At 43.1% G+C, this 22,342-nt stretch overlaps 1 protein-coding gene across 1 annotated transcript; it reads right to left on the bottom strand.

Annotated features, from left to right (window-relative positions):
- Window positions 1-3,477: 3,477 nt before the first annotated feature.
- Window positions 3,478-6,669, bottom strand: RPL24 (ribosomal protein L24). Its single transcript, XM_075542596.1, has 6 exons — window positions 6,556-6,669; window positions 6,365-6,440; window positions 5,825-5,935; window positions 4,732-4,868; window positions 4,241-4,304; window positions 3,478-3,707 (listed from the first exon to the last, which is right to left on the bottom strand). The coding sequence occupies exons 1-6, from the start codon at window positions 6,558-6,560 to the stop codon at window positions 3,627-3,629; spliced, it is 474 nt and encodes a 157-aa protein (XP_075398711.1). The 5' UTR covers window positions 6,561-6,669; the 3' UTR covers window positions 3,478-3,626.
- Between the last annotated feature and the right edge of the window lie 15,673 nt (window positions 6,670-22,342).

Genomic DNA, 22,342 nt, shown 5'->3' with positions numbered 1-22,342 from the left:
TAAGTAAAAATTCAAAGCTTCAACCGCTGGTTCCATATTCACTAGTTACTGTTGATATTGCCCTGTAGTGATCAATTTACAGTGACAGATGTCTACATGCGAAGAGCAATTGCATTGGAAATCATGTGGTAGCTATTTCTCAAAAGTTTCATTTGCTTATTTTCCCTTTTTTTCCAGCTTGCTGACAAACTAGCATTTATTAATCTTGGTGGGGGTGGAGGAAAGAGAGGGGAGAGATCATTTGCTTACTTTCACACAAGTTTTGGGGGGTAAAGTTCTTAATCTTACAGCAAACATACCCTAGGGACACATTAAGCCCAGCGAACTGGAAAGGTTTCCCAGGATGCCGTGTGATTCCTAATTCTGGTTTTTAGCCATTAATCTGGAGCAGTCCTAGGTCATCCCTTGGAAACGACACTCCCCAGCAGCTGGTGTCAAACCCTGGTGTGGCTTTCCCGTCCCATAACTCTGTGTGGCTGACATGCCCACCCTGCCATCTTTCTACACTCTCCATCATCTTCAGTTGTGGGGTGAGGCTGTGGCTCCCATGGAGGCCTGTGAAAGGCAAACGGTAAATGCAATGGGTTCAAAAACGAGAGGATGCATCCAGACTCCGTGCTACTTGTTAGGGGCAGATGAGGAAGCTTCTTTGAAAATGGAACTGTAGGGACCCGAGTCCCAAGATCAGAGGAATGACCAGAGAGGTGACACAAATCGCATCTTTCTATCTGCCCAGGCAATTACAATGCTGGAGGCAGGATGAATTGGATGGAGATGCACGCAGCCCACCTATGGAATGTGACTTCCAGAACGGTCCAGATTCTTCTAGAAACCAGCTTCTAAAGCTGGCCTAGTCCACCACTTTTAATGTCAAACTGTTGACTTTTGTAAAACATAAATATCTCAAAATTTTGAACACACATAGGATGTAGAAATCACAAAATTATGTGGCAATTTAACTAGACTACTAAAGAATTAAAACCCTCTCCATCTGGTTTGTGACAAAGCACTCAGCAGCCCATTATTAGTACTTTTCCTCTGCAGGGCGACCTTGGGCCAATATGGAGATGTTGCAATAATTTCTGAGTAAAATAAGAGTACAATTGAGTATAGCTGAATTCTCTAAAACGCACAAGAAGGATCTAGTTACCTTCATGGGATTGCAGATCACTCAAGGGCAATCGTTAATTAGCAGTTCGTTTGATTAAAAGCCCCCCACATTTAGACTGGAAGTTTTCTCTCTTTAATATGAAATTACCCAGACAAATCATATGCATATGGTTTGTATATGTGTACACAAACACACACACCAGATACACTCATGTATAAGCTGTTTTTCATAGAAAGCAGTTTTAAGGGGACATTTTATGATGAAAGATCATTATCCTTTACCTTGCATTTTTTGGTTTAACTTGGCTACAACCCAAATGATTTTTACCTGTGGTTTCACAGGTTAAAGGCTCCACTCCCACAAAAATTTTAATAGGTTAACATACAAGGTATATGCCATTTTCTTTGATTCTGGTGTAGTCCTGGTGGCATAGGATACAAACTGACCTAGTAACCTCAACATCAATGGTTCGAACCCAGCCTTTCCAAAGATGCTGTCGGCTCCAGTCAAGACTTAAGTCTCAGCCCCGAATAAAATACCCAATATGAAGGGGTGGTGGTGTGTGTGTACCCAAAACCCATCTGTAGACCATTGACATCCCCTCACAAAAGGGTCATAAGGAAGTGATGAGCCAGTCGGTGCAGGTATAGCACTGATGAAACAACTTTCCTCTAGTTGTTTCATGACTATCATGACCTCAATTCTATCTTACAAATTGGAATTGAACCAGAGCATGCACACTGCTACAGATAAGAGCCCACAGGGAATCCAGGATAGAAAACCCCTCAGGGACAACAGAATAGATACCAGGAAGGTAAGGGGAAGGTGGGGGGATGAAAAGGGGAACTGATCACAAGGATCAACATACAACCCCCTCCCAGAGGGAAAAACAGGAAAGTGGGTGAAGTGCAACCGAAATGTAAGATATGAACATTACATCTTCTCAAGGGCTCAAATAGAAATAATACGCTTTGAAAATGAGGGCAACTTATGTCCAACGTGGCTGACATAATGGATGACTATATATTGTGATGGGAGACCGAAGAGCCCCTAATAAAAGTATTAAAAAAAACCTTAATCTCAGAAACCCAAATGGGCAGTTGTACTTTTCCTTGAATGAGAAATGACTTTCTGGCTTTTCCAAGTTTTACTGTCATACACTCTAAAAAGGGATGGCAGTTTGTTCATTGTACAATGTGATCTCTTAACAATGCTTAAAAGATTTGTCTTCTGCAGATGCCCATCTGCTCTTTGCATAATTTAGATGGCGAGTTTCTTAGCAAGTTTTCGGTACATACCTCTCGAACATCAGCAAGCTACTCAACTAGGCCTTTATCAAAAACTGTTTTGAAACATTACTCTAAAAACAAACCTAGAGCCTGAGGCAGCCCTCTTAGCTATATAGGTTTCAGGCCTGACGCATAGCAGCCCTCTTATCTATATAGGTTTCAGGGTATAAACAGCTTCATCTTCCTCTGAAGGAACCAGCTGTGATTCACAGCCCAATGCTTATCCCAGAGCCAAGACCTCAAAAACCAGAGGGTAGAGGAATCAAGGTGAGCAGCTGTCTTGGGGTGGGGGGACAGGGAGGAAGATCCTTGATTATTCCTTTATACTAAAAGCTGAAAAGAAAAAAAATTAATTATAGGAAATGTTAACCCTTCAATACACAAAAAGCTGTTAAAACAACAAAAAACCCTACTACTCTTTCAGTGGTCAATACAGCTCTTTATTCAAGGAGCAGTGATTACTTATGAGCATTTCCTAGAAACAGACCAGGTAACGTTGCACCTTGAATTGCACTAAGAACAAAATGCAAACTGAATATAAACACATCTACCAAAGTAACTGTAACTTAATTCTGTTTTATGTCTATTTATAATCAGTGGAAAATGGGTATTAAACAATAAATTACTTCTGGGTAACAAATAACAAGAAAAATATTCATCTAGTAATCAACCTGTGTTAAACATGTTATGCGCTATCCTACTTTGGCACCCCTCTATCAGCTTAAAGCTAAGCTTCCCCATACTGATCATAATTTTCATACCACTTTGTGTAACACCTCACCAAGCAAGAGAAAGATTAAGCTTCCTAAACTACTACATAGCTGTCTGGCTGGTTTCTTTTTCTACTACTTGACTTATGGGTTGTGTAACAAAATAGAGGCATTAATTCTCACAAAATCATGAGAAGCCGAACTGGATGGAAGTGGGAGAAAACGACATGGTGGAGTTGATGAAATTTGAGTCAAGTGCTACAGGTTTAAGTCATGTAGGACCCAGTTCTAAATTCTCCAGTTTTGAAAGCAGTACTATTGTTTCCAAACTTAACATTAAGATCAGAGTAAAAGGATACACATAAACTTTTGTATTTCTCACAAAACTTAAATTAAAAAAATTAACTTTAGTTGTCCAGCGATGACCATGCAAAGCCAACATGGCTGTTTTGAGAGTAAAAAGCCAACACAAACAAGTTATAGTTGCATCTTTATTAGAAAGTCTCTGCTGCCGACTTAGCGTTTTCCACCAACCCGGGGAGCGGACACTTTCACGGGCTTCACAATCTTTTGCTTAGGTGCCGCCTTGGTGGGGGCCTAGAAAAAGAAAACACCGCGTGTGAACATTATGGCTTGCAGTGTGCTCACCACCACTGTATACCACATCCTTCAAGCACCTTAAGACTGTTCCTAAGGTTAATCACTTACAATCGGGCACAAATGGTGAAAATTCACATTTACAACGAAAAAGCAAAAACTGAGAAAATGCCAGACAGAACACACAATCATGAGAGCCTGAATTGGATGGCAGTGGGAAAAAAGGACACGATGGAGTTGATGAAATCTGAGTCAAGTGCTGCAGTTTTAGCCATCCTGTAGGACCCAGTTCTAAATGTTCTAGTTTTGAAAGCACCACTATTGCTTTCCAAACTTAACATTAAGAAGAGTGGAGTAAAGGGATACACATAAACTCTTGTATTTCTCCTTTTTCAAATTCCTGGCTAATAATTAACAAACCCACCTGGCACTGGAAAAAAGGAATCTCTTTTAAAGACCCGAACACGAAAAGCAGTCCTGAACAACATTTCCCTAAGTACCCAGCATGGGATTTCTTTAAAACTTTTAATTACCTTAGTAGCAGCCATTGCTGTCTTTTTAGAAGCTTGCTTTGCCTTTTTTGCTTCCTTGGCAGCCCTGAAAGAATAAAAACAAACGAAAAAATGTAAATGCAAAGCACATCAGTACTGAATTTTTGGAAAGTAAAATATATTCCTTATCAATCTGTATATATATAAAGAAAATTGTAACAGAAGCTATGATAAAATTGCACATGGAACTGCAACACAATAAACTTAAAAACATAACTTACAATTTTGTATCACCCCAAACTACTCAGTATCAATCATCTCATTACCCGACTTTCTCAATTTTCACTTAATGGAACCTAACTGTCACTGAGGAACGAGTGCAATCAGTCAAAATATTTACGTGTCACAATCCAGACACAGACACAAGTACAAGATCAATGTAACATTACAGTAGGTTCCTATGCCTAATGAATCCCAACAGCATTAGCTTAAAAGCATCCAATAAGCAAAAAGCTCATTAAGACACGTCTCACCTGATGGCCTGTTCTCGCTGGGCCTTTCTAACCTCAGGCTTCTGATTCCTCTTGGCCATGATATCAGCAAGAGACGCACCAGTGATGGCCCTCTGGAATTTGACTGCACGGCGGGTTCTTTTCTTTTGAATTTCTTCCTACAGAAAGAACAAGAAAATAGTGTACACACACATGAGTTCTGCCATCAAGAATTTAGAGGACATGAAACAATTCTTTTTCCATTAACGGATGAAGTAAATCACCTGACACACGGGCCACTCATACCAATGTATGAAAAGAACCACGTTAAAGTTACAAGATGATTTAAAAAAAAGTTTTTCAATTAATTGGAAAGTACCCTAAAATGGATTATGGAAATCCTATTAAAGCCTATCTATTGTGTTTTAGCATCCAGAGATGCCACTGAGAGAAACACAAGGATGGATGCAAACTGGTTTGCTAGTGAAGAGCTTATGTAGAACTCCATTGAAATACCAACAGCAGATTCTGTATTTGAAACCTACATACACCACAGTGCTTATGAGCAATTGCATCTTGCAGCTCACCTTTAAGCCCAAGAAAATTTACTTGGACAATCGTTTAGCAGCATGAACAAACACATCTTTGTTGTTAGGTACTGCTGAGTCAACAGCACAGCACAGAGCGTGCAACACCCTGCACCATGGTCACTGTCTTAGCAGACGAAAATAAGTGCTCATTTCATTTGAAGCCCACTTGGTACCTAATGACATTTATCCCCCAGTCATTACTAATGCCTTTCACTCCTCAGCTCCAAGACACTAATCCTACTGCTTTGAAAGTCCGCATTTACTCACAAATAGCTTCAGCCAGCTCAAAGGACGCTACCCTCCCACAATAAACAAAACTCCACTCATGTCTATTAAGATATCGCAAGCAGTCAAAATCCAATGACCACAGTAACAGCTAGCTTTCTATGCACTGGAGCACCTTAAATCTTTCCAGGCCGCATCGTAATCTAAGCAGGTCTAAAGTTATTCGCAAAACTTGAACTTGCCGTGTACGGGGCGCCTGAGCGCTCTAACGAGAGACAGGACCGTCAGAGGGCCACGCCGCCAGAGCACGCTGCACTTACCGACTGCCCCTTCTTGTGCTTCCTCCTGTACAGGACAGTCCAGTTGATCTGCCGAGGGTTCCTCTTGGAAAGGAATGCCGACTCGCATTTTGCATTCAGGAACTGGAAAACCTGTCAAGTTCAAAGTAGCGAGACGCTCGTCTGCACAAAGAGCCTGGGCTTGAAATCCTTCGAGATCAAGACCGAGGCCAGAGGGAGCAGAGGCGCTAGCGTACAGCCGGCGGATCAACGGGGCGGCACCAAGGAGGCCCCGTTCTTCCCGGCAGGGCTCCCAGCTCTACGCTCGGGGCGCCAGGGTGGGGTCCACAGGGAGGCGTCCAGCTCCCGTCCCCTCCCGGGACTCAGAGGGGGCTCGGGGCTCGCAAACTGGCGCGGGAACCTCTCAATGCCCTTGGGCCGACGCTGAAGGCACCGGCTCGTTTCTGGGCCTCTCAACTAACCGTGTCGGGAACCGAGGAAGACGGCGCGGATAACCCGCCGGGCCGAATTACACCTGCCTTCTAACTCGGGGGCACAGCTGGCTCGAGCTGCCGGGCGTACCTTTCCGTCGGTCCTGGCGTAGCGCCGCCCGTGCCCGGGGTAAATCTTGTAGCCGCTGAAGCTGCACAGCTCGACCCTGTAACGAGAGGCCGAGGCCCTTTGTTAGGAGGGGGTCTCGGCGGGACGAGGCCCCCCGGGCAGCGCCCTGGGCCGAGGATGGACGCGGATTGGGACGGACGCGCCCTACTTACTTCATGGCTGCGGCAGCAGAGGGCCGGGGAAGACGGCGAAGAGGAGGAGAGGATCATGGGAAGGGCCCTTATATGGGCACGAGCGAAGTCTCCTCCCTCGTTCGTCAGTTGACCCCGCGCTCGGTGATGACGCACGACGACGCGACGACGCGACGGGGAGACGGGGCGACGGGGCGACGGGAGCCGGCCTCCGGGACCCGGGCGGCGACGGCGGGAAGCGGGGCGCCGGCCGCGGCCGTCGGACTGGCAGTCCGCAGGTTTTTGCCTAATTTCGTCTCTCCTACAGCCCATTGTCCTGCTGTCGGAATGCGTACTGCAAACAACGAGTCCTTTTCCCTCTCTCGCTCAGTTTATTGATCAACCTCCGATCAACAGCCCAAGTAGTAGAAGGCAAATGTTTTGAGAATGATGATGGCAACGAATGCATAAATGTGCTTGACACAATGGATGTATGTATGAATTGTGATGAGTTGTACGAACCCCAATAAAATGATTTTTAAAATAGCCTTATATAAAATCTAAACAATATTTTGCCCGCCGTGTTAGCTCTTTTCCTTAACGAGCAAAATAATATTGGAATACTTTTACTATTTGCACAAGTGTAATGACACCGAAACGTGTCTCCTGGACTTGGGCACTGAATTATGCATCAGGAAGTTTTGCATTAATTATCATAAAAGTTTACCGGGGGCCGCCTCTGCGCCAGGCATTTTATTAATGGCTTCACCTGTAAAGTAAGTCAGTGAACAGCATCCCGTTAAGGAAGTGCCAAAGCATCTCAGAACGTGATGAACGCCCGATTGTCGTTCCAGAGTAACCGGTGGACGCGCAGAAAGGGTAAAGCCAGCACCTGGAGAGCTTGAAAAAGGGCCCTCGACCTTGTCAGGCTACTGGGAAGGTCAAGGTCTCAGTCTTCTGATCCATTCTGTGACGTTAGAGAATGACAGAGTGGCTAAAGGCAATCCTTAAATTCAAGGGGAGCCTGAAGGGCATGCATAACTCAAAGCTCACTGTCATTCAGTCCATTTTGATTCATAACTAAAACTCACTGACATCAATCGACTTGATTCTGGCCCACAGGCAATCTATATGCCAGAGTAGAGTTGCCCCTATCGGGTTCCCACACTAACTCTCTAAGGTACTAGAAAAGCCTCATCTTTCTCTAGAGCAGTGGATGGTTGTTTTGAACTGCTGACCTTGTAGCCCACCTCATAACTCCCTATGCCACCAGAGCTCCTGTTTTGACTCATGGATCCTGTAGAGTTCCCACGATTGTAAATCTTTATGGGAGCAGACAATCTCATCTCCCACCCAGTGACTGGTGGGTGTTTGCAGTCCAAAGACTGACCTACAGCACCACCAGGCGAGAATAGGATGATTGACATACACTATCGGAGCAGCTCATTCTTAGAAAGATAGAAAGTCCAATGAGAGAGCTGAGTAATATTATGAAAGCTATATAGTTATGCGAAATTTGTTTCAAAAAGGAATTCTAAGAGATCTGTACTGAATTGAAAAGTGGGCAGAGGAGGAATTTTACTTCTGACCAGCTGTTGGGAATACCCTGTATATGTTGCTCATGGAAGCCATCTATCTAATGGCTTACACGTGTACAGAATAGGCCTACTCCATAGTTTCCAAGGTCTGTCTTATATGGCACCTCTAGCTGGGTTCCACTGCCAGCCCTTCGTTGTACTGTGCTTACAGGTTGCGTGCCATCCATTCAGACTCAAAGGCCCCTATTAAAAAGCAAAAATGACTAAACTCACCGCCACTGAATTGATTCCAACTCGTAGTGTCTCATAGTACCCTTTATGTGAACAAACCATCTTATCTTTCTTCCGTGGAGAAGCTGATGTGGTTGAACCTCCAACCATGCAGTTAATAGTTCCATGCTAACCCAGAGCACCAACTCATGATGCTGCAGGACTGAGTAGAACCGCCCCAGTGGGTTTCTAAGACCGTAGATCTTTACAGGAGCAGAAAGCCTCCACGTTCGCCAAGCTGCAGTTGGTGGTTTCAAACTGCGGCTGATCTTGCAGATAGCAGCTCAGCTGGAAATCCAGTAGCCACCAGGGTCATCAGTGACCCCAGAGGGCAGGGTATAATTGCCCCTTCCTTGGTTTAAAAACCTGTAGTTTTTAGGAGGCAGGCTGTTAACATCTTTCTCCCACTGGAGCAGCTGGTGGATTTGAACCTGTAAGGTAGCAGGGCTATCAGGACTCCGTAGGGATTCTTATATACTGTAGATAGGCACTGTCTGTATGGGACTATAGGTAGATGTCTCAGGTATACCAAACCAAAAACCAAACTCACTGCTATCAAATCCATGCTGACTCATAGTGACCCCACAGGACAAGACAGACAGCCCGTTTTTTTTTTCTCCTTACAGGGCGGCTGGTAGTTTTGAACTGTTGACCTTGTGGTTGGCAACATAAACAACCATGCATAACCACTACACCACCAGATCTCCTGTTCTCAAGAATACATGGCTTGAAAATGCTAACAACTCTGACTTTCATCTGTTTGTTTAAATCATTGCTGATTAAACATTTTTCTGATGTTCGTTTTCTTAAAAATAGAAAATATGAGCCAAAGTCCTGTACGTGCATGGATATTCTGAGATCACTGAGTGCATGAGTTTTTCTAGGAGCATGCTGGGGGAAGAGGGAAGAAGTGGGGACCCTGCAGGCTTTCTGAGGTATGATGGCTAGCTGACTTTTAAAGTCAGCTCAGAATAAACAGCAAATAGTAGAAATAGAGTCTAGCATGTCATTTGGGCAGAAGTTTTTCTTTATGTGAAGCACCTAGGATTTTCTAAAGTTCCCTGTCAATATTAAAACATGTATTTCATGTTGAAAATCTACTGCAAGATTTGTCAACTCTCCTCGCATTCATTATATTCCAATAAACCTTAGGAGGGAGCTTTTGAATATATAGTTACATGAGCCTTTCTGCATAAAATTTAAGCACATATAATGTTTCTGTGGTGTTAGTTGATAGGGTTGACAGGTAGCTTGACATCCCTAATTACTTCATGCTGCTACATTACAAGCAAAAATATGTGTCTCAGGTGGCAGCTCTGTCAGGTATTAGCTTGGGTGAAAGGGAGCGTGGGGTGAGGGTGGGGTGGGAGAGAACCAAGGAGTGGTGTTGATGAATAATTTGAACAGTTGAATGCAAATTTGATGGTCTGAAATGTAAACCCCACCACCTAATTCACAATAAAAAATTCATTCAAAAACGTCTCAAGATACAGGGTGGTGGTTTATAGTCTGAAAATGCATACTTCATGCTAGTGAGTATGTATCAGTTTATCTTGTCAGACTCCGAATGTGGTTGTCATTCTTTGTGGTTGTGACTCAGTTCTTACTTTTGGCAATCCATGTACAACGGAACAAACAGCCCGTCCTGCGCCATGCTCATACTGTTCTCATTGTTGCGGACCATGAGACCTGTCTCCCCGGGACTGGCGTCTCCTGAGAACACGCCCAAAGTATGTGAGATGAAGTCTTCCCATCCTTGCCTCTAAGGAGCATGCGGGCTGAACTTCTTCCAAGACAGATCTGTTTGCTCTTTTGTCAACAGCAAAGTTCAAATGCATGGAATTTTCTTTGATCTTCCTTATTCACATTCATATGAGGCAATTGAAAATACCATTGCTTGGTTCAATTGTACTTTAGGCCTCTAAGAAACATCTTTGACTAAGGCAATGTTGGATTTATTTTCTAGGTATACAAATAATACATATTCACTATTAAACTAAATGATACCGAAATGTAAGGTATAAAGTATAATAATGCTTGATAATACTATTTTCAATTACTTATCCCTCAAAAATATTTATAGGTGTATATGTCCAATATTAACAATGTTAATTATATTTTTAGACATATATATATATACACACACACACACACACACACACACACAGATGATCCCTTCAGGACCAGTGGTAAGAGTGGCAATACCTGGAGGGTGGAGAAAAGATAGGGTAGAAAGGGGGAACTGATTACAATGATCTACATATAACCTCCTCCCTGGGGGATGGACAACAGAAAATTGGATGAAGGGGGACATTGGAGAGTGTAAGATATGACAAAATAATAATTTATAAGTTATCAAGGGTTCATGAGGGGGGAGGAGTGGGGAGGGAGGGGAAAAATGAGGAGCTGATATTAAGGGCTCAAGTAGAAAGCAATTGTTTGGAGAATGATGATGGCAACAAATGTGCTTGACACAATGGACTTATGTATGGATGTGATAAGAATTGTACGAGCCCCCAATAAAATGATTTTAAAAAAGGATTATAGCACATATTCTATGACTTTTAAAATTATAATTTTGGTTTGTTTCATGATATGTTTTTGACGTCTTTCTGCGATAACATTTATGGACCGAAAGGTACTCTACTGTCCACAAGTACTTTATTTAGCCCTTTGCCTATCGGTGGCTGTAGGGACTGCTATGGTGCGCTGTCCAGATGCAGGACGGTGGGGTTTATTCCTCCGGCTGCTGGGAGCGCCGCTTCCCCAAGGACCCTCAGTAATCCGATTTCTAAGAAATTTGCTTGGGCTGCCGAGAATCACCTTGTTCAGTCACACACACCTGTTGGGCAGTCCGCATCCAATGGCTGGAGAACGTGGGATATATAGCACTCCAACCGCCTCATTCCTGTTTGGAACAGTTCTTGAAGCCTCTCTGAGCTTCGGACTTTTTCTTTGGCGTCATCTGAGGTCTTTCTCAAGACTGCACTACAGGCCCAATTCCCCTCTGTCCTCTTTGAGCCCAAGAGTACTCATGAATAAACTTTTCAGACATTAGTTTGCTGGGGGCCAAGCCTGTCATGACAGCTAGTTAGTTTTGCGAGGGTAGTGTTGTTCTAAGCATCCTAGTTCATTCATGTCTGCCAACTTATGTAAGTAGTCTAAGATCATTGCTACACCAAAGAAGATTAATCTTTACCGATTTCAGAGGTATTTTGTGCTACTTCTAAATGGTTCTGTCAATATATGTGACCACTAATATATTTTCCATACCCTCATTATAAGTATATTTTATGAATATTAAAAAGTTGTCACCAATTTTATAACTTAAAAGTGATCTGATTCTAATTTTATTTTGCACGTATTTGATTACTGAATTAAATAAATTTTTATGTTTATTGGCCATTATATTACTGACTTGTTTCTTATGCTTTACCTTCTGTCTTTGATTACATTGTTTTTCATACTGATTTGTGGGGACTTTTGAGATGGAGAGAGTGTGTTAGTGTGGGTTGACAAGGGAAACAAATCCAGACACACTCATGTATATAAGAAAGAGCTTTATATACAAGAGCAATTGAATATTGAGAAAACACCCCAGTGCAGTCCAGATCAAGTCCACAAGTCCGATGTTAGCCCATATAGCCCATACCAATTGATAACTCATAAAACTCATGCAATACCGCTGAATGCAGGAAGATCACAGGCCAGTCAGTGGGAAATCTTGTGGATTCAGTGGCAGTATAAGCATCTCAGTGCTGGCATGTGTCTCCATGTGGAGTTCCAGGACTCTAGTGTAGCTCCATGTATCTTGTCATCAAGAATACAAAGCAGCAAGTGAGTATGTCCCGCCTCCAGCGAGCTGTTTATTTCCATAGCACCTCCAAATGAGGTCATCAAGCAGCGACCTGATAGGCTAAACTCCACCCCTTCACTCTTAATAGTCTCAAGTTGGCACCAGATGATGTCACTACCACAGAGGGTTACAGCTAAGTTGCTCTTGGATTCCTGGCCCACAGAAACTGTGAAAGCCAATCTTTCAGTTCTGGGGTAGCTTGTCAATGTGGTAATAGCTAATTAAAACAGAGGTAAAAAGGTGGCGGTGGAGACTTGATGAATGAAGGTTTATTTGACAAGAAAGGATAGGTACGACAGAAGAGCAGATTTGTGGAGCAAAGTTTCAGTTTTGCAAAGCTCAGCTCAAGATGTTCCCAGGGACTTCTTACTGGGTATGGGGAAGCTACACATTCAGAAGAGTGGTTTGAAACATTGTAGGCAAAGGAAGCCTATAGGTGCCCATGGGCTACGTTGGATAACGTCACCTAGTGCTGTAGTTTGGGTTTTCTGGACGCAGTAAATACGACTAAGTTTGGGGCGCAAAATGTTTACTAGGAATCAATTCCTGTGAAACTTCATGCAGGGTTTATTCCTCCAGCTGCTGGGGAAGTGGTTCCAGGCTTTGGAATAACTTAAATCCTGTTTTCAGTGTTTCCTTATAATAATAGTGTTCTCCCCTCTCAAATGTGGAAGGAATCCACCACCATAGTTCCTTGCAGGCCAGTCAGTCCCATTCCCTGGAATTGACTTCAGGGAGTGCTTTGAAGGGAATGCCTTTTACAAACAAGAAGATCAGAAGATTATGTTTAACATGCATGCAGAATGCCTTTTGTTGGAGTGTACAATATTACCAACAAAGCATCTTTTTAAATATGGTAGTGAAATATACATATCAACTATGTGCCAAAGCAATTTCTGAATTTATAAGTCAATGATACAGATTACATTTTTAATACTGGCCACAATTGTTTCGATCATTTTCTAAAACATTATGCTGCATTAACAAAATAACCCCACCCAAACTCCTCCATTACCCCTCACGCTCATCTCTGGTAAGCCTAAATACATCTTGAATTCTGTATATTTGTTTACTTCATATACGTAAGCTCTGACAGTATTTATCCTTTTGCAGTTGACTGATTTCACTCAGTATGTCTTGTTTATTCATCTATCTGTTGGCAGGTATTCTGGCTATTGTGAAAAATGTTTATGGAGCAGTGTGTTTCTATTTACAGTAAGTCACTTTGATTATAGATACAGGTTGTACAGTTGATTGTTGTAATTACTGACACCTGTAAAAAACTGACGGGGTAAAGGGCGAACCCGACACTATTGCCATGAAATAATCTTTAAATCTGAACAACAATAACAAATCCCCTGAACTCGTCTTTAAACCAAACAATAAAAAAAAATTGATTTGCTTAATTAGTAAAGAATGTCTTGAGCATTGAGTTTTTGTTGTTGGGTTTTTAAAAAGATATTATAGAGACACATTAAGCTAAATGCATTATGCTTTTAAAAAGCATTATCTATCTATACGGGATTAAATTAACAACAGCACGTTGGAAGGCTAGATAGAAGGATAGGAGGCAGTGAGTTTATGTCAGTGGGGGGAGAGCAATTCTGCAAAGGACGACAAGAGTAGTTGCACGAACTCAAGAATATGTTCACTGTCATTGAATCGTTATGTGTAGAAATCGATGCGCTGTATCTTTTGTTGCATATGTCAACAAGAATTAAAAGTAAATGGCAAAAAGAAATGCTGTAACAAACATCACGGTACAGGTTTCTGTGTTGCTGCGTTCACTTCTTCTAAGACTCTACCTAGGACTGGGGACGCTGGCTCCGTGGGAGTTCCATGCTCAACAAAAGGTATGGCACAGAGGCGGCACCGCTGTACAGTCACCCTAACAGTGGATGAAGGCTACAGCTTCTCCACAGCGCAGTCAGCACCTATTACTTTCTGTTGTTTTGATGACTGCCATGTTAAAGGGAGTGTTGGTGCCGCGACCTGCACAGAGAGCCTGAACGTGGAGGTAGGGATCCAAGAAAGAGAAACAGAGGCTGGGTGGGGTTAGGAGGTCTGGTCAGAGATCAGCCACAAACAACTTTATTATAAAACATATTCAAACTGGTTGAGGGACTTGGCAGGTGAAACATTACCATTGTGCCTTGTTCCTAGGACTTCACGGTACACTGAAGTAAACCAGTGCACTCTTAGCCGACCTGCTGCTTGTCATATAGACAATTATTGGGAACGGTCACACAAAGCCTTGGGCCTCGCCCTGACTCTGGGCAAGACCCCCAGGCCTCTGTCCCTGGCAGGTGGGATAACTCCGTAGGGTTTTGACTCACATCTCTCTAATGGCTAATAATACTGAGCATCTTTTCATAGGCTTGTTGGATTCTTTGGTAAACTCTTCAAGCCCTTTGCCCACTAAAAAACTGTGTTCTTTGTCTTTTGTTGTTTTTATGCTGTGGAAGTTCTATACACATTTTGCATATTAGGCCTTTATAAATATATGCTTCCTGAAAACGTGAGTTGTGAGCATTTTGGTTCAAGACAGCCCTGTCTTAAGTATAATCAATCCTATTTGCTGTCACATGTTTTAACTGTATTCCAAGGTTCTGCACAAGTTTGAAATGTTGTCATTTGAGCCCTGCTGGGAGTTGAGTTGTCCTGTCTAGATTTCTCAGTCATTACATACGATGGAGGGGAGCCCTGGCACAGTGGGTTACATATCGGACTACTAACCACAGGGTCAGAAGTTCAAAACCATCCGTTGCTGCGAAGGAGAAATATGAGGCTTTCCAATCTCACACAGAGTTATAGTCTCAGAAACACACAGGGTCAGTTCTAGGGTTACTTTGAGTTGGAATTGACTTGATGGCAGTGAGTTTATGTATGACTGACAAGGAATAATCAGTTGGAGATTGAGTGTCAAAGCAGAAGATTGTAGAATTCTTTATATGGACTTCCTATGTTTTGTGCCTTGTGGCTTGTATTGTAGGAATTGTCATGTATTGTAAGAATTACATCTCTGGGAGCTGATATCAGGGGCTCAAGTGGGAAGAGAATACTTTGAAAATGATGAAGGCGGTATATGTGCAAATGTACTTGACACACTGGAGGAATGTATGGATTGTGATAAGAGCTATAAGAGCCTCCAATAAAAGTATTCAATAAAAAATTTATTAAAAATTTATATGCCATCTGCATATAATTTTAAATTACCATATATACTCGAGTATAAGCCGACCCAAATATCAGCCGAGGCACCTAATTTTACCACAAAAATGGCATTAAAAATGTGCTGAAAAGCTCAGCTTATACTCAAGTATATATGGTAGTAGTTTTTAGGAGAACCCTATAAACACCTGTAGGAAACTAGAACAAGTACCAAATAACCAAGTTGCTGGGAAAGGATGCTCTGGTGGCTGGTCTCCGAATGAAAAAAACAGTTGTTCTCTCTTCTGTTCCACTTGGAGTGGTTATTGACTGGGTTCAATTATTTCAAGGTGAGGACCCAATATTTGGAGTTACAAAAATTTTCTCTCAATCTGTAGGTTATCTTTCACTTTGTTGATAAAATCCTCTAATGTACAAATGTATTTGACTTTTATGAGATTCCTTTATATATTTTATGTTTTGCTTTTCAAGCTCTTGCTGTCGGGTTTGATAATCTATCATGAAACAGCAGGGCCTTCAATTTGGCCCCGATATTTTCTTCTAATAATTTAAGGTTTTAGTTTTATCTCTTAGACCCTTGGTCTACTTTGGATTTTTGTTTGTTTGTTTGTTCTTGATACTATGAATCATTCTTTTAAAAAATCTAAATAAAAAAATCAAGCCTTCATAGTTAATTATGATTTACAAGAAATATAGCAGACAAAAGAACGAGAAACATCACTCCACAGGAAGGCAATGGGTAGGATCAAGGCTGTGTTCGGAGGTGCCTTGGTGGCGTTGTGGTGATGAGTTGGGCTGTGATCTGCAAGGTCAGGGTAGGAGAAAGACGTGGCTTTCTTCTCCTACAGACAAGTACAGTCTCAAAATTCATGAGGGCAGTCCCACCCTGTCCTATAGGGTTGCTATGAGTTGAAGTTGATCCCACAGCAGTAAGTTTGGTTTTTCAAGGCTATGCTAAACTGGACGAGTGGCTTACTTCCTTCAGCAATCTGTAAATGAAAAGGAAAGCGATGGATGGAAGGGAGGGTGGTAACCCATGGACCGTACCACCTACATAGTTTGCAAGACCTTGTGCAAATGAACGGAGCCCTGCTGGGCGGCTCATCACAAGGTGAGTGTTCAAGTCGCCAGCTGCTCCACAGCACAAAGCCAAGGCTCTCTACGCTCTCTACCCCTGTGAAGAGGCACAGCCCTGGGCTGCCCTTCAGAGGGCGGCTCGGAGTTGGAACTGACGGCGAGGGGGGGGGGGGGGCTTTTTGGGCTTGAGGTTTTCTTGTTTGGAACAGGTGAGAAGTGCTGTGGGATGAGAGTTGTTCTAATTACCAAGAACCACAAAGCTGGCCCTTAAAACCACCAAGAATCGACTGGGGGCGGGGGTGTGATGTCTGGAACTGCCAGTCTACAATAGACAGCTCATTTTTATTCTGCGGGGTGCAGGTAGGTCCAACTGCTTCCAATGTGAACTGTTCGTTCAAGTCCTTTGCCCATTTAAAAAAATTAGGTTACCGTTTTGTTGAAGAATATATATATATATATATACACACACACATAAACACCCCCCTCAATTATTCGGACTTGACTCCCAATAAATCCTTACAGAAACAGACTGTCACGTCTTTCTCACCAGCACAACTGGTGGATTGGAACCACCAATCTTTTGGTTAGCAGCTGAGCTGTTATCCACGGTGCCACTCAAACCAAAAGCCAAACATGCTGCCATCGAGTCAATTCCGACTCATGGAGACTGTGGGTTTCTGAGAGACAGCAATGCTTTACAGGAGTGGAATGCTCCATCTTTCCCCCACGGAGTGGCTCAGGGTCTCATACTGCAAGCCATGAGGTTAGCAGCCTAACCACTAAGCCACGAGGGCTCCTCACTTGCCCTCAAAACCAGGCCCACTGCCATCGAGTGGACTCCCGGACCAGACAGTTACATCCTGCTCCAGCAGTGCACTGGGAGCTTGGTGGCAGTGGGTTTTACAGAAGGTTACCACGAAGCAGAATCCACTCAAAAGGCAATTGGCTTGAGGGGCTTTTCATGGAAAATAAGTGAGTACTCACGTGTTCAGAGCAGGGAAATGCAGCTAACGGGGGTAAAACAGAGAGCTGCTTTCTCTCTTCTGCAGTCTCCCTCAAGCTTTCAGGGATGAGGTGGTTGCTCAGCCGTGCTGGCCCCCAAGTATGAAGATAGTTTACTCACTGTTCACCTGCTTCCAGGGGCTCTAGCTAGTCCTCCAACCTGAGGAGGGGAAGTTGACTCAGCTATCTCCACTCCAGAGGCCTCCTGTCCCACACAGTGCACTGGCAACCCCTGGGACCAGAGCTGTGTCCTTGGACCCAGGTTGGGCATTTGTGGAAGAGGGTCTGCACTGCTAGCTTGGAGGTGCGTACAAGGGAGGACAGAGTGGTCATGAGAGATGGAAGGGAAATAGGGACGAGGGAACTGACAGTCAGCAGAAAATGTTCTGTGAGGAGTAGGAAGAGGTGGGGCTGCCTGGGAGCGGAGGTTCAGGTCCCTGACACTTGCCCCATGGTCTGATTGTCTTCTCTTACAAAACACAAACCCAGAGATAACATTACAACCCGCAAGACACCACTTACAGACTGCTGTCTATTCCCATAAAGTCGTTTCGGAAACCCATAGGAGCAGTTCTACCTTGTCTTGTAGGGTTGTTATGATGAAAGCCGTGAGAGAGAGAGAGACCCCTATTGCCCGGGGGCCCTGTATAACTGTACAGTAGCATACCTTGAAGTATGTTCTTGAGAGATTAGAAGAGATTTAATCGGATTTCTGGTTTGAATTAAACAACTGCAAAGACAATAGGGTTGATTTGAGTATAATTGAATTTTCATTAAAGAATGATTGTAATTTGTAAGGTATTACAATGGTACTGTGGTTGTCTCCTAAAAAGAAAAAACCAAAAAGTGTCAGTTCTTATCTTTTAGAGATAGTACTATTGACAGATAAAACCACCAAATGGGTGACAGTTGCCGTAAAGTAACTGAAGTTACTGGCTAACCCCCAGAGCGTAAGATATGGTCAGAGAAGACTGGCCAGGGATCCACATGGTGGAAGCTGAGTGTGGGACATCAGGGATCTCAAAATAGCCTATATGCTTATGGACTTCTTGTGTGTGTGTGTAGTTTTTATATTTTTAATTAAATGGGGATTTACATTTCACATTATCAACTTTTTTATTCAACAGTTTAAACTGCTAATTTAACCCCCTGTAATTTACCCTTCATGCTTATTATGTACTTAAAAAATTACTTTTCCATTAAAAAACCCGTTGAACAATTATAATGCATCTTGAGAGAGAAATATAGACTTAAGTCTCATCATTTCATCCTCAAAAGTAGAAAGAGAAATCACCACCTGTATTATTTTGTAATTAAAAACAAATTTTATAAAGGGGAAAAAAACTTTCTACATGGTTATTTATAGTCTAGGTGGCCACCAATAGGTAATAAAGAATCTATAGTTAAGAAAAACTATAGTTATTTATTGGTGGGATATTACTAAGCAAAAAAAAGGAATAAACCATTAATTTCCCTATCAACATGGGATACATCCACAAACCATTACGCTGTGGGAGAAAGCATCATCTAGTTCCTGCAGAATAGCTGGTGGTTTTGGCAGTTAGCAGCCCAATGTATAATCCACTATACCACCAGGGATCCCTCACTTGTAGACTTATCCTGGTATAATAGAATGTCAACAATAGAATCTAGAGCCACAACACACTGCCATCACGTGGGTTCCAACGCCCAGTGACCCTACAGGCGGCAGGGCTGCTCCAGCGGGTCTCCAACACTAACTCTTACCAGGATAGAAAGCCTCCTGCCTCTCCCACAGAGCTGCTGGTGGTATCAGACTGCCCTTGCAGTGAGCAGCCCAACGCGTTACCACTGTGCCACCAGGACTCGAATAGAATCTGTGTTTACAAAATCAGTGTTTGAAAATTTTTCATTGTAAAATAAAGGGAGCCATCTTCTGGAAGAAACTGGTATTACAGATTGGCTCAAAAAAATAAAAAAAAACAACAACAACAGGGGAATAAGAGAGTTAGAATTCTAAGATTGGTGGCAAGAGTGGAAACAACCTAAATTTCCATCAACGGATGAATGATTAAAAACGGTGGTGCATACGTACAATGGAGTACTGCTCATCGCTAAAAAGCAGTGATGAACGCATGAAGCACAGCGTCGCATGGGAGGAGTTGGGGGAAATTAAGCTAAGTGAAGTAAACCAAGCACAAAAAGACAAACACAACAGGAATCCACTGAGGTAAGCTTTAAAAAACCAAAGGGACATAGGGGGAAAGCTACTAAAGGCATAAATTCCAGGCACCTGGCAGGAGTCGGACACAACCCAGGGACACGTATGGCAGCTAACTAAAAAGGAGGCGAAAAGAGAAAAAAAAAGAGGACATGGGTTGGGGATGGGGTGGAACAGGACACTAACTCACCCATGGAGAGGGTATTGTGTATGTCTCCACAGAAAATGGAGAGGGATCGGACCTCAACCTGATGTGCCAAGGCTTGAAGGCAGCATACCGGCATGAAGCAGAGAACTAACAGAGAGGTCTGTGGGGGCTCAAGCTATGGGGCTATGTGGATGGTCCCCAGAAGAATGCACTACAGAGGACAGCACTGCAGATACAACCTGGGGAGAGGGGCGAGTCTGCCCAGAATGCCCAGGAGCAAACTCAAAGGGAAAGAGAGAGAGAGAGAGAGAGAGAGAGAGAGAGAGAGAGAGAGAGAGAGAGAGAGAGAGAGAACCTCATTATGGCCCACCAAACCCTGAGGATGATATTCCTGCTCGGAGCATCCAATGCACAGAGAGGACTGTAGGGCCAGCTGCATCACAAGACATGGAGTCCCCTCACTGACCCACAGTGCTACAGGGGACAACAATGGAGACACAGTGCAGGAATTGTGCCTGGTCTGACACTCCCCACCCCTCAAGCAGGGCGACACAAGAAGGGAGTGCAACAGAGCAGCAAGGGGGGCAAAGCAATGAAGTCCCCGAGGAGTCCCAAAGATAGACTTTGGAGCAGGGCTTGGCACCTCATCAGACTTGATCAGAAAACGTTCATAAGGGTCAAGAGACAGACCTGGGACTATATGTTGTTTTTTCAAGCCTATCTGTATAAGATAGGCAGTATAAACAATCCCAAGGAGTAAACAGTCGGACCGACGGTTCTGGGGGTACATGGGGGAACCAACAAGGGACAAGGGAACAACAAGTGATCTAAAAGGGATGGCGAGGAGGGCATAGAATGCTTGGTAGGGTTTGATCAAGTGCAATGTAGCTGAGAGGGAGTACTGACAGCCAAATGAAGGTCAAACATGATAGTAGGACAAGAGGAAAGTAAAAACAAATAGAGGAAAGAACTAGGAGGCAAAAGACATTTATAGAAGTATAAATACAGACGTGTAATATGTAAATATATATATATTATATATATATATATAAGAATAGGGATATAGGTCTATGTACATGTGGTAGTTACATAATCTGGTGTCAGTTTGGGACCTGAGAGGATTAAGAGTGAAGGGGTGGAGTCTAGTCTGTCAATTGGGTCATTGTCAATGAGGCCTCTGTGTGGGCATGGCCTTCCCCTGAGGATTCTGGGAATTCCTGGATTTCCTCCTGAGAGATGCTCGACTGACAAGACACATGGCACTACGCTGATAGACCCTGTGCCCTGGGAACTGGAGGAGTTACATGGAGAACCTTGCCAGCGCTGAGATGTTTCTACCGCCACTGGATCCACAAAATTTTGCAGGATAGCACTGATGAAACACATGACATCCTACCGTACAAATTTGGCTAGACCAGAGCAGTCACACTGGTACAGATAAGCATTCTCGACACACGGAATCCAGGACAGATAAAGCCCTCAGGAACAATAATGGGAGTATCAATACCATGAGGGTAGGGGGAAGGTGGGGGGAGAATGGGGGAACCGATCACAATGATCGATGTATAATTGGCCCCACATCCAGAGTAATGAACAACGGAAACATGGGTGAAAGGAGAGAGCAGTTGGTGTAAGATCTGGAAATAATAATTTATAATATCAACGGCTCACAAGAGTGGGAGGGTGGGGGAGGGAGGGAAAAATATGGAGTCAATACCAAGAGCTCAAGTAGAAAGAAAGTGTTCTGAAAAGGATGATGGCCACAGGTGTATAAATGTGCTCGATACAAAGGATGTATGGACTGTGATAAGAGCTGTAAGAGCCCCAATAAAATGATTTATTAAAATAAATAAAAGAATCCTAAGATTGAGCAGGCTTGTTGATTTTTCACATACACGAGTGGTTCTTGTTTATGTGTCCACACTATCCTTTTGGTCTGGAAAGCGTTCCCTTCTTCCACTGGCTAGTCCCTGCTTAGGTTTTACATCCGGAAGAAACTGAAGGATTTCATTCTGTTTGGATCAACAGTAAACGTGAGTGGAAGCAGCAGCCAAGAAGTCAAATAATATACCGATTGGATAAATCTACAAAAGACCTTTTTAAGGTTTTTAAAAACAAAGCTGTCATGTTGGAAACTAAAGCTGTGGTCTCTTCAATTGCCTCATGAGCATCAACAGGTGAATAACGTAAAAGGAAGTCAGAGAATTGATGGACTGAAACTGTGGTGTTGGCAAAAACACTGAATATACATCAGACTGCCTGAAGAATGAACAGGTCAGCCTTAGAAGAAATACGGGAAGAATGTGTCTTAGAGGCAAGGATGGTGAGACTCAGATTCACTTAAGACATGCCACTGGGAAAGACCAGTGGGCAGACAAGGGCGCCGTGTTTGGTAGAGGATCACCGCAAAGAAATCGATCCATCAATGAGCTGGATTAATATAACTTATCAATGAGATGGTGTGTTAGACAGGGTTCTCTAGAGAGACAAAACCAGATTGCTAGTAATTTTATATATATCTTTATAAAGACAGATATATAACACAAGAAATGAACAGTTAAATTATA

This window comes from Tenrec ecaudatus, chromosome 2, assembly GCF_050624435.1.
Source record: "Tenrec ecaudatus isolate mTenEca1 chromosome 2, mTenEca1.hap1, whole genome shotgun sequence".
Classification (NCBI taxonomy): Eukaryota; Metazoa; Chordata; class Mammalia; order Afrosoricida; family Tenrecidae; genus Tenrec; species Tenrec ecaudatus.
Note: the sequence above shows the minus strand (reverse complement) of the source record. Positions and strands in the feature narration are given on the sequence as shown.